This window comes from Trichomycterus rosablanca, chromosome 18, assembly GCF_030014385.1.
Source record: "Trichomycterus rosablanca isolate fTriRos1 chromosome 18, fTriRos1.hap1, whole genome shotgun sequence".
Lineage (NCBI taxonomy): Eukaryota > Metazoa > Chordata > Actinopteri > Siluriformes > Trichomycteridae > Trichomycterus > Trichomycterus rosablanca.
The window spans coordinates 29,088,930-29,101,429 of record NC_086005.1 but is presented as its reverse complement, the minus strand read 5'-3'; the positions used below and the strand labels follow the sequence as shown (position 1 = coordinate 29,101,429).

Sequence of the window (12,500 nt, the reverse complement as noted above, 5' to 3'; positions counted from 1 at the left end):
ACTCTTCGGCTCCAAGAAGAGGAAGAGGAGAAGGCCAGGTCTGTCCAACATCTTTATCAACCACGTCTGGGCTATGTTCCTTAACCATCTCATCATCATCTTCATCATCCACGTCTGGGTTATGTTCCTCAACCATCTCATCATCATCTTCATCATCCATGTCTGGGTTATGTTCCTCAACCATCTCATCATCATCTTCATCATCCACGTCTGGGCTATGTTTCTCAACCATCTCATCATCATCTTCATCAACCACGTCTGGGCTATGTTCCTCAATCATCTCATCATCACCTTCATCAACCATGTCTGGGCTATGTTCCTCAATCATCTCATCATCATCTTCATCAACCACATCTGGGTTATGTTCCTCAATCATCTCTTCAGCTTCATCATCATCATGAGCTGAAGATCAGATCTGGTGGCTTCCAAAATGTGTTGATGTTCCTGTTATTTCATCTTCATAAACATGATCAGGATCAGGCCTGGTGGTAAACAAAGTCTGTTTATGTTCCACACCATCTTCATCATCATGGGCTGGAGATCAGACCTGGTGACCTCCACTGTCTGTTCATTGTCTTATCATCTTCATCACCTTCATCATTATGAGCTCTGGTATCTGTTTGTTTCTCATCATCATCAGCTGGAGATCAGATCTGGTCGCTTCCAAAATGTGTTAAAGTTCCTGTTATCTCATTGTCTTCATTAACCATGTCTGGGTTATGTTCCTCAATCATCTTATCATCATCATCATCATCGTGAGCTCTGGTATCTGTTTACGTTTCTCATCATTATGAGCCGAAGATCAGATCTGGTGGCTTTCAAAATGTGTTGATGTTTCTGTTATTACATTGCCATGAACATAAACATGATCAGGATCAGAACTGGTGGTAAACAAAGTCTGTATATGTTCCACATCATCTTCATTAGCATGAGATAAAGACCAAACCTTGTGAGATGTTTTTGAGACCAGATCTGTCATCACACTCGTCTCTTTTGTTTTCGCTCTTCATCACGTCAGGCTGAAGATCAGATCAATCATTAAACACGGTCAGTCATGAACTAAACAGGCATGAATCCTGAGTTCTGGTCTGGTGGCATCTACCGTACGTTGTGTTTCCACTCTTGTTTTAATCTCTGTTAGTGTGAGATCAGATCTGCTGGTGTTTACAATCTGTTGATGTTCCTCATTATTTCATTCTGTTCATCAGCCTCGTCATCTTCATTGTTCTTCTTTCTGATCTGATGGAGGTTCTGTGATTGGTTCTTCTTGGTTTCTGGATGTTCCTACAGGATTGTATGGAGCTGTAACTCATGATAGCAGGTAGTTTTGTTCTCACGAGTGTGAGCTCTGTGTCACTGAAACCACTGATGGAAAACGTTAAAGAAATTAGGACAGGAGCCGCCGTGTTCCGTCACGTTTCCTCTTAATGACGTGACAGGTGAATGGCAATTTGTGGACTGAAGGCACCAACTGATCCAGCTCTGAAAGTTCATCATGGTTATTTTATTCTGATGGTTTTCAGAGCTTCGTCCTCCAAGTTCGTGCTTCATAACACACCGCCCATTTACTGCAGGCAGGTCAGTCTAGCACATGATTCTACACTCAGGTATCATGTGCAGAAGGTGGATTGGTTTCATCATGTTGAAATAAACACAGACCTCTCCTTCGTCCAGGTGTAGATCTGTGTGGTGTTAATGATGCCCACACAGATACAGATCTGGATGTTCTGATGTTCTCTGGAGAACATCATCCATTATCTTTATAAACATCTGAGTCTGACTCACCACATCTGACTGAAATGTGCTGATTCAGCAGAGACGTCGAGAGGAACGAAGCTGAACGAAGCTGAACGATTCACTCATCTCACCAACGTTCTTTATTTTAGTATTAAAGCTTCAATACAGAGAAACACGAGGAACCGTGAGGATCCCAAATCTACAAACCAGAACCTTTAATCTCCCACCACTGAACTGTAGGTGATCCAGCAATGAAATGAACTGCTGTTGTGCTTTAGTTGTGACCTTAGCGTAATGATCCTCCTAACACTGAACTAAACTATAAGAAGCTGCATCATGTCTATAGATTTATAATTAATATAAATGTATTAAATATGTTATTAACTCACTAAGAACTGAAAATAATAATAATAATAATAATAAGGTGATCGTTATATTATTATTATATTAATGATACATAATAATAAATAACAATAATTATAAATAACAACAATAATAAAATAAAGATGATTATTATACTATAATAATAATAATAATAAATAATAATAATACACAGTAATAGCAATAATAATAAATAACAACAATAATACAAATTATTGTAAATAATTTAAATACAAAAATTATTATTATTATTATTATTATTATTAGTTCAGTCTGATGTTCTGTGGTGGTGCAGCACCATGGAGTTGTGTTTGAATCTCTCAGCAGTGTTTCTAACAGGCACTATCGGTCGTGTCTGAGGGAGAAAAGGTTGGACGAGTGGTGGAGGATTTATACAGGGCACAGCGTGACTCTCCATACGCAGTACAGACCTAATGAAGGTCGTTAGTTAATTGAACAGAACGACTCAGTTTAGTTCAGAGGGAAATTTTATGTCATCTCTGAATCTTAGATAACAAATGGTTCAAACAGACCTCACTTTAGCATGTTCTCTCAGTGTTCTCGGCTCACGGTTTCCTCTCTTTCTGTTCCAGAACCTCAGCTGAAAGGAATCGTGACGAAACTCTACAGCCGTCAGGGTTTTCACCTGCAGCTCCAGGCCGACGGAACCATCGACGGCACCAAGGAGGAGGAGGACAATAGTTACGGTCCGTCTGCTTATCATCACCTGATCTCTGATTATCATCTAATACAACACACATCAGGATCAGCTGGTTACTGATCGATACCCGTCCTCACTGCTAAATACTGACCTACTGCTGGGTTAAACTAGTCAGTGTAGGTTTTATGTTCAAAACACAACAAAAGCTCTCTAGATCATTCATCTAGATCAAGTGCCACTAGATCATTACTGTGTTTAACAGATCCAAACACTGCTGGTGTTTAAAGATCCTAACTATCTATCATAAACCAGTACTGCCCAGTTTAAACCACCAGTAGATCAATATTTGGATTATAACAGTCAAAAAACCTTGTCATGAATAAACACTGAATCTGAAGGTTGTGTGTTTGAACCCCTCAGCGGTGTTTAACCTGATCCCGGTCGGACTGCGTGTGGTGGCGATTCAGGGCGTTCAGACTAAACTCTACCTGGCCATGAACAACCTGGGGTACCTGTACACCTCCGTAAGTACCAGATCCAACACACACCATTCACTTCATCTATCACACCTGATCCTGATTCCTAACCCTGCTGGAGCAGCTTCACCCGATTCCAATGTACAGCAGCAGCAGCAGCAGCAGAACCTCTACCGTGACTTTATCAGTCCAAACTCATCCTCCACTAATCTGGTTTTATTCTGGGAGGTTCCAATTCGTCTCTCTCGTTACATCCTGATCATTTATTAATAATCTACAAACCTCTCAGCAGCTGTGAAACCCACTCTCAGGTTCAGGATTAGGGATCAGGATCAGGGGTTCAGGGTTAATAGTTAGTGATTAGGGTTAAAGATGAAGGGTTTAGGGATCAGGGGTTCAGGGTTAATAGTTAGTGATTAGGGTTAAAGATGAAGGGTTTAAAGATCAGGATCAGGGGTTCAGGGTTCAGGGTTAATAATTAGTGATTAGGGTTAAAGATGAAGGGTTTAGGGATCAGGATCAGGGGTTTAGGGTTTAAGGATCAGGGGTTCAGGGTTAATAGATAATGATTAGGTTTAAAGATGAAGTGTTCAGGGTTTGAAATCATGTTGGTGAAACGTTGGTGATGTTTGTGTTGTTAATCAGCAGGACCTTTCATTAAAATCACTTCCTAATTGAACTGTATGGATGAGTGTACGGTTCCTCTGGAGTTCTCCGTGTGGAACCTGGAACCTTCTCCCGTGTGTTAGTGTGTTTTGACACGTCCTGCTGCTCCGATTCAGACGTGATGAATAATTTAGCGCCGCCTCGGTGCGTTGTCCTGACATTTGGTGCTGGCAGCTTTCAGGAGGCGTTAATGAGACGAGGTGTGTGTGCCGGTGTGTTTCACCGTATTGAGGGTGTTTATACGCGTACAGGAAACGGAACTGTAAATTAATATTCAGGGAATAACAACACCAACACGCTCGGCTAGAGTTAGTCAGTGCATACAGCTGAGGTACTGCAGTCGGGGAACTGGACATAACTAAAATGTAAAAACTTCCAGATTTGATCGTTTCAGTGCTGATTTATTTTCAGGTTGTGTTTGGGGTTTTTAATCTAACCCAGCGTGTGTGTGTGTGTGTGTGTGTGTGTGTGACAGGAACACTTCACCCCCGAGTGTAAGTTTAAGGAGTCGGTCTATGAGAATTATTACGTGACGTACTCGTCCATGTTGTACCGGCAGCAGCAGTCGGGTCGAGCCTGGTTCCTCGGCCTGAACAAAGAGGGGCGAGTTATGAAGGGGAACCGCGTCAAAAAAACCAAACCTGCCTCTCACTTCATCCCGAAACCCCTCAAAGGTCGGTGAGCTCGTACCCAACCACTCCACCCAAACAGACACTGATCAGAGACGATAATAATACCGCTGGAATTTTCCTCATGTCACGTTCTGTGTCTCTCTCCCGTTTAGTTGCGATGTACCGAGAGCCCTCGCTGCACGACATCACCGAATTCTCCCGCTCAGGAATCGGAACCCCGTCCAAGAGCCGCAGCGCTTCGGCCATGATGAACGGAGCCAAGCTGACCAGCCAGAACGAGTCCCTGTAACGAGGAGACCCGGCGAGAGGAGCGAACCCAGCACAACCTCCCCCCCCTAACGTTTACACGCTTTCTTCACCTCTTCCTCCTGACGATCACTGTGATCACATCACAAGTGCAAAATCTTCCGACCCTGAGAACAAACCCTGAACTTTTGAAGCCATCAGAACCGAACGTGTAGCCTGAACCAACCGCTGCTTCATCAAGTGCTTTTAATTCTGCTCGAACTCTTTTACTGGACTAAATGAACCTCATTTGTGCTTCGAAGCTTCTTATTTAGCTGCAACAGGAGCTGCTGATTTCACACACTGACCACCGAGACGGAGACTGTCCGACGGTCCGAGCGACTGAGTGACCACAGCCAGGCCTTTTAACTTCAGTAGCATCTGATCACTGTTACACACCCACGTGAAGCTTTCTCTGATTCTTGTGATGCTACTTTGAGAGGATTTATGATTTTTGCTCAGCCAAAGAAAGTGTGGATACTTTTACTACTTCTGTTTCATTTCTGTTCTTTTTCCCCTCATGAACCTTAAATCAGCTGAATTTATTTGCTAGTTTATAAATCTGTGGTATTTCATGGCAGTCTAAGGATTTAAATATTTCTGTGACTGAAACACTGGACATACAAACTCCTTCATCCAGAAACAACCAAGTACATGGAACAGTGGTCTTCTCTTCCAAGGTCAGGACAAACTGCACTCTTATTATCAACCCAAGTCAGATTTATTTCTATAGCTCTTTTTACAATAAACATCGTTTTAAAGCAGCTTTACAGAATCCAGGACCGACAGACCAAAACCTTCTGTTGATCAGCCGAGGGCGACAGTGGCAGGAAAAACCCCCTTAAAATTACAGTTAGGAACCTTGAGAGGAACCAGACTCATCAGGAACCTCCATCCTGCTCGAGTGGTCTGGAGAATCATTTAGATGAATTAGAAAGGAAAATCAGAAAAAAATGTAAAAATTGATTTTAGAATCTGAAGTTTGTTGCTGATCATGTAAACAAAGTAAAATAGCTCTGACCCTCCCAATGTTCTGACCCCGACCCTAAAGAAAGAATCTAGAACTACTGACACGAGTCCACGTCAGAAAAACAAAACAGTATTTAGTGTTTGTGGCAGACAGATCCGGTCAGGTCGTACCAGAAGCTTATAGATGAAAACGAGTGAAACACAGTAAGTAAAAGAATAAATCATTAAGATTTAAATCTAATTTAATAGAAATGTAGGTGAAGCCTCAGTGAAGCTCAATCATGTTTTATTTTATTTGAATGTGCGCTGATAATTTGTGTTGCATGAGACTGGTTTTATGTTCTGTTATGGATTAATGACACAGTGAGCGATCGGCTGGAGATTTAAACACCACACTGTATGAACATGATGTTTACGTGACCCAGATGTGCCCTACTGTAGGCCAGTGTGCCCTATAGACGACTGATGTGCCCTAAAGGAGGCATATGTGCCCTACAGGCTGCCAATGTGCCCTAACGGAGGCCTATGCACCCTACACAGATGAATGATGTGCCCTACAGTGAAGGATTTTGCCCTATAAAAGACTGATGTGCTCTACAGATGGGTGATGTGGTTTGAAATCCTGCCCCCCTGTATATTCTGGGGGTGTTGAGGAGTGATAAGTGTAATTAGATTCTCTGATCTGATCTCTAGTGATTAGATTTTTACTGCATTGCATGATATTAGTTACATGTAATGTCAAATAAATCAATCATAAATATATAAAACATCTTGTTGACGTGCTGGTTTATTTCTGAGGTGTCGATCAAATCCTGTTACTGCAGCTACACGTTTATATATCAGCGGGGCCAAATGGGGCCCTTAACCTAAAGGTGTATACTGTATGCAAACACTACTCATTATAAATGTTAAATTCAGGTCTGGTTGGTCATGTAGAATGTTTACATTTTCAGGGTGGTTCCCCTGTTTACACCCTGAAAATCATTTGATTTCTGTAAGTGGTCTACACGGAGCAGCACAGAACTTTAGGAAGCTCCTCCAGCGTTGCTGTGATCAGATCTTCTGAACCTCGTCTGTATTTTACCTTTATTCTGACCCAAATAAATTGTGAGTGTAGGACAGAGTCAGGAGGTGTGAGACAGATGAAGAAGAGGAGGTGGAGGGAGGCGTGAAGTCGTGATGGACCGTCTCTGATCATCTGATCATATAGATGATATGCAGTGCTATAACAGGGCTGTGTTCCAATAACAGAAGAGGTTAGAATCAGTGGACCCTGAAGTACAGAGTGTCAAATGTGCTAAAAGATCTTCAGACATCAGGTGTTTAAGTGCTGGATCTGTTCCCCTGAGTTTGGTTCCATTTGAGCTTCTTTCGTGTTCTCCACCCATCACCAGAACATCAGTACCAGAACTGAAGCTCGTCTGAAGCTTCCTCTGGAACAACATGTGATCACTAGTAGAGGTTTCTGTTATTTTGTCCACCTGAAAGTAGAACTGTTCTCGTGGTTTTATGTTTGTAAAGAGTAAAATTATTTATGCTAATCACTTCAATCAATCAAACATATTAAATATTGATTGTTTGACTAAACAAGAAAAATAATCTAATTGATTTTCCTGCTGCTGACCTTCTCACACGATTAATCATCCGATCAATGACACGGACCACGCCCTTCAGTACGAGCTCAGATCTAATCTCATCAATAATCAATAACACACACTAACCAGCTCAACTCACAATAAAATACTGTAACTGTATAACTAATACAATACATTATAATAAGTGTAATAATTTAATATAGTAATTTATAATAAACATAAGATAAATGTTATGTACCTTTTGGATCAGCTACCATGAGACTATAAACGGGGACCCGTTAACAGTAAACTTGATACATAAATCACAACGATCTTTATTTATTAAAGTTTATTTTTTGTGTTTAACTGATTTATTCTTTTATTTTTTATCCAAGTGGATTTTACAGGAAATCGTGTGAAGATTCATTAACTAAAACACTCACATGTACTAATTGATTTTAAATTAATGAGGAAGTAAATTCCCTCTGAGCTCCAGCAGCAGGTTCAGATTTACATCTCAGATCTTCTGCTGTTCCAGAGTCACGAGAAAATTCATTTCAGCTTTAAATAATGAATTAAATAATGAATTCCTGAATATTTCATTCCACCTGCAGGAACTGGAGCTATTTCAGCTTTTAACTCATTGAGTTGAAGATTCATTTATTTGATCCTGTCGTCCAGAATTAGTAACATCATCCATCTCAGGAACGTTCAGCTCAGGTTCCATCCAAATCAACATTAATATAGATCATCAGATCCTGCGCTCATTAATCCCATCATTAATTCTACAGAGACGCGTCAGGGTGGAAATACGAACGCTGTGCTGCTTCCTGCCCAACACCGTCCTACTAAACACCATTAATGAGAAGATCCAGTCACTGGGAACCAGTCTAACCAGTAATAATAATCCTCAGCTTTATTTTTAATTTAGACCCAGAATCATTAAACCCAATTATGTTTGGGTTTCCTTCAGTGTCACAAAAAATTGGACACCATTGTTTATTTAAAGAAATATTTCTATAAGGATCCTGTAAATAATTTCACACGTGTTTAAGAACTAAGCTCCTGGTGTTGCCTCCAAACAGCAAATCCACCTTCCGTCACTTTGAATAAAAATCAATGGTTTCACAATAATTGTACATTTCTGATAAAACAAAAAGACATTTTTATTTATTTTTCAGTGTTTTGGACCCAGAAGGAAATAAGGGATGAAATGAAACAGATTCTGTGTTTTTACATCATTTTTTCTTTAAATTGTACAAATATTTAATAATTTAATAAGACTATTATAAAGAAAGTTCATTAATAATGAAGGTTCTTTATGTGCGGGTGGAGGTCGTGACCTCAGTGCCAGTAGAAATCTGGTCTGCTTTTGTTCATCTGTAACTCTGCAATAAAACATAAACACGTCCTCAAATACTCATGTGGTCAGAAGTTTACATACACCCGTAGTGAGCTTGAGCATCATCGTTGGATTGTAGTGACTCTCCTTAATCCAGCATCTTCTAAACCACAGCAGGTTTTTTTCTCAGATTACTGATTTAAAACCACAAGGTCATGAGGTGACCGGAGCACATGGGTTCATGTAGAATGAAGAATACTCAGTGTACTGTACCTGGCTGCAGAGGGTGTGTTGGTAAAGGTGCTGTGTAGTGTTTAGGAAAACCCCAGGTAGCAGCAGAAGTTTCAGGATTACTTCTGATCACTGATGGTGCTCGAACTGCTCCCTCACTGGAGAAACACTGGCTCTGTCCCAAATGCTAATATATGACAGAACAACCTCGTTATTAGATGATTACAACCAGTAATATTAGGTAGATCACGTACGTGGTTTGGTAGCAAATATAGATGAATTATAGCATTTTGGAAATGGAGTAACTGACTCACGCTGGTGAGCCTTGGAGAAAACATGCTGCTGGACCCAGATGGAGACCACGAGAATGAAGACGAAGCACCTACAATAAAAAAAACACAAACACAATCCATAAATACATTTCATACATTAAGAATAGTACTTTACTAACCCAAGTTAATCTGGTTAGTGTTACAGAGGGGACCAGCACCTAGATAAGACACCAGTCCATAACAGCCTAGCACACTCTCACACTCACTTCCAGTGGTGAATTAGAGAGGTGAACTCACCTTTTGCATGTTTTTGAATGGTAGAAGCGAACCATATCACCCAAAAACATGCCACACTTCTCCCAGACAGTAATCCTTTCATATTTTTACGGCTTGTTGGAATGTGACTTATTATCAGCAGAACCTTTGTGATGAGGAACTGACCTGGTTGAGTGGGTGGTGTGGTTCGGGGTTTGGTGCTCAGGTCTTTAGGCATGCTGCTCTTATTCAAAGCTCTGAAGAAATGTTCATCCACCACCGTGTTAATATCTCCTTCATAATAAGTCAGAATGACGCTGTGAGGAGCTTCTGTGGTGCACTTCATCCCACTCCTGCCCTCCATCATTCACTCATTCACTGTCGTCTCCTGAATACAACGAGAATTTACAGACCATCAGCATCCATTATAAACACATTATTAATCACTTCAGATCATCAGTGTAGTCCTGAACTACTTCAGTCTATATTTCTTTATTACTAATGTATGTTTTAGAATGATAATTAAAAGTCTTATGTACAGATGTGGCCAAAATGATCTGGACCCTTGAAGATGTGTTAAGAGCCAAAGAAAGCTCCTGAACACCAGGCGTAACTCCATGTTCTCTTCCGTCAGCAGTGAACATCGTGAGTAAAGGTTGTTTGGGGCGCGTCAATATTCTGACAGGCAGAAGGAATGTAAACAGTCCAGCCCGGCTATGTTTTAAATGCTGAGTATTTTAATTTGTGATTAAATTACTTTGATTAAATTGTCTTAAATTGTTTTAGATATTTTTACTTAATTTGCAATAATTAAAATGAAACATTTCAACATACCTTTAGGTTTACTGAAAGAACATATAACATTTATTACCTGCTTATTTTTGATTTATAAGCTTTCTAAAATAATAATGTATACTTACTGTGAGTAAAAATATTATTCACCACTGAGGTCCATTGTGAGTCACTTTGATGAATCAATTCCTTTAAACAAACCAATATAACACCGTGAGACCCACAGCAGCAGGCTGAAGTGTGAGTGTTAAAGAGCCATGTCACATAAACACCAACAAACACCACAGAAATATAATATAAATATTAAAATATAATATACATTTTGATTAGTGAACCGACTCACTGAAAGATCCGCTGAGACGATGTGACGGTTACTGACTAACCGTTCGTGTTATTTGAATTTAAATTTAAATTTTAACGGTCGCTGTTTTATGTTGCTCGTGGATTCACCGCGTCAGGAGTGAAGGCGGGAACGCGCGCGCCACCCTGATCACGCGCTAGTAAACACGCAGCTAAACCAGTTTAACCAGAACTAAACCGCACTGGGAGGGTAAAAGCCTATTATTACTATTATTACTACACCGTGTTACTATTTATAATTTTATACTTACTTGATGAATTAGACTCCAGTTATTAAGACTGAGTGACGTGAACAAGTAAGCTGAAGCTAGTGCTCAACCCAGGGTGTAAACACTTCAGGTCTTTCACATTCATACCCATTTATATTTATATGTTTATAAACACACATTATTATTGCTAATCATAAAGAAGGGTTAAAAACAAGCTAGTTGCTGGGTTACATACAAATAAATCAGCTTCTAGATCATAATAACACCTGGTTTTATTGATTGGAAAGATTTTGCACAAGTATTAACCATGATGGAGCTTCCTAAAGTTCTCAGGAACAACATGATGACCACCCTAAACATTCCTGTCAGTACAACTGCTCCCATTATAAGTCACCATACCAGTGAAGTATGGTGGCGAGAGCATCATGATATGGTTTGTTTGTTTATTAGGATTTTAACATGATGTTTTACACGTTGGTTCCATTCATGACAGGAACGGTAGTTACTCATTACACAAGATTCACCAGGTCACAAGGTTATATCACACACAGTCGTGACCAATTTTGTATCTTCAATTCACCTCACCTCACCTGCACGTCTTTGGACTGTGGGAGGAGACCGGAGCACCCGGAGTAAACCCACACAGACACGGGGAGAACATGCAAACTCCACACAGAAAGGACCCGGACCGCCCCACCTGGGGATCGAACCCACTGAGCCACCGTGCCGCCCCATCATGATATGGAGCAAAAACTTCTACAGAAGAAGGTATAGATCTCAAGACAAGGTGGTTCTGCACAAGGTGGAGGTTCTTGTGCTCTGAACCACCTCAGTAACGTTAGAACCTTAAAGTTCAGCTGATGGAATCGGTACATAAACACTGTCGTACCAACACAGACACCAACATTCTGATTTTATTATAAAATCCTGCGTTTCTACAGACAATCAGGAAAACAACAAAACACTGATGATCAGAGGAGATGAATTACCACAAACAAGTACTGTTCATAATATTGTACATCAATCAGACGGGTTAAGTCCACACAGTGTGAGTATTTATTTACACCCTCAGGTTTAGGACTCATCATCACTGCTGGCCAAACTGCTGTCTGTGGATTCAACCCCAGCGTCCTCCTTCTGTTCCTCCTTCTGTTCCTCCTTCTGTTCCTCCTTCTGTTCCTCCTTCTGTTCCTCCTTCTGTTCCTCCTCCAGTGTTTCCACCCTAACCTCTCTCTTTTCAGTCTTGTCCTCTTGCTGGTTTTGCTGTTCGTCTGTCTGTTCTGGTTTTATCGTTTCCGCTCCTTCTTTAGATTTCGTCTCGTTCGTTTTTCCGTCCCCTAGAAAACTGGACCAGCCCTTTAACCTTTCCTCTCGCTCCTTCACCGTTTCCTCCACCTGAGGTACAGAAACAGGAGCCTGATTAATAACCAGCCAGGGTGTGGAATAAAAAAAAAAAACGTAAACACAATCACTCATTTACTTTCTTAACCGCTTATCCAATCAGGGTTGTTGGGGTGCTGGGGCCTATCCCAGCTTTTCAATGGGTGCAAGGCACACAGTAACACCCTGGACGGGGCGCCAGTCCATCACAGGGTGGACACACACACACACACACGTTCACCTATAGGGCAATTCAGTGTCTCCAATTACCCTGACTG

At 40.8% G+C, this 12,500-nt stretch overlaps 3 protein-coding genes across 4 annotated transcripts in view; 1 reads left to right on the top strand and 2 right to left on the bottom strand.

Moving 5' to 3' along the window:
• fgf13b (fibroblast growth factor 13b) overlaps nt 1-6,578 on the top strand; it is a 13,771-nt gene extending 7,193 nt beyond the window's left edge. Inside the window, exons 2-5 of the mRNA XM_063014096.1 lie at nt 2,712-2,825; nt 3,200-3,303; nt 4,397-4,595; nt 4,706-6,578. Of these exons, the coding sequence (XP_062870166.1) occupies nt 2,712-2,825; nt 3,200-3,303; nt 4,397-4,595; nt 4,706-4,842 (554 nt within the window). The 3' untranslated portion in view covers nt 4,843-6,578. The remainder of the gene's footprint in view (nt 1-2,711; nt 2,826-3,199; nt 3,304-4,396; nt 4,596-4,705) is intronic.
• Nucleotides 6,579-8,504: 1,926 nt separating this feature from the next.
• si:ch73-52f15.5 (uncharacterized protein LOC100150557 homolog) lies at nt 8,505-10,667 on the bottom strand. 2 transcript variants are annotated; one of them, XM_063014300.1, is made up of 6 exons: nt 10,617-10,667; nt 10,402-10,462; nt 9,668-9,869; nt 9,269-9,336; nt 8,997-9,141; nt 8,505-8,769 (listed from the first exon to the last, which is right to left on the bottom strand). In XM_063014300.1, the coding sequence occupies exons 3-6, from the start codon at nt 9,846-9,848 to the stop codon at nt 8,726-8,728; spliced, it is 438 nt and encodes a 145-aa protein (XP_062870370.1). In that variant the 5' UTR covers nt 9,849-9,869; nt 10,402-10,462; nt 10,617-10,667; the 3' UTR covers nt 8,505-8,725. The 2 variants fall into 2 exon arrangements, with proteins under 2 accessions (XP_062870370.1, XP_062870371.1); XM_063014301.1 differs by lacking the exon at nt 10,617-10,667 and having other exon boundaries at nt 10,402-10,477.
• A 1,071-nt stretch (nt 10,668-11,738) lies between these two features.
• htatsf1 (HIV-1 Tat specific factor 1) overlaps nt 11,739-12,500 on the bottom strand; it is a 5,662-nt gene continuing 4,900 nt past the window's right edge. Inside the window, exon 10 of the mRNA XM_063013867.1 lies at nt 11,739-12,237. Within this exon, the coding sequence (XP_062869937.1) occupies nt 11,917-12,237 (321 nt within the window). The 3' untranslated portion in view covers nt 11,739-11,916. The remainder of the gene's footprint in view (nt 12,238-12,500) is intronic.

What these genes read in the sequence shown, in the direction of transcription:
- si:ch73-52f15.5 (XM_063014300.1), bottom strand. Translation starts at nt 9,848, where the DNA reads ATGATGGAGGGCAGGAGTGGGATGAAGTGCACCACAGAAGCTCCTCAC. An exon ending in TTTCTCCAAGGCTCACCAGC is followed by an intron (nt 9,142 to 9,268) that starts GTGAGTCAGTTA and finishes GTCATATATTAG; the next exon opens with CATTTGGGACAGAGCCAGTG. An exon ending in AACACACCCTCTGCAGCCAG is followed by an intron (nt 8,770 to 8,996) that starts GTACAGTACACT and finishes GTTTTATTGCAG; the next exon opens with AGTTACAGATGAACAAAAGC.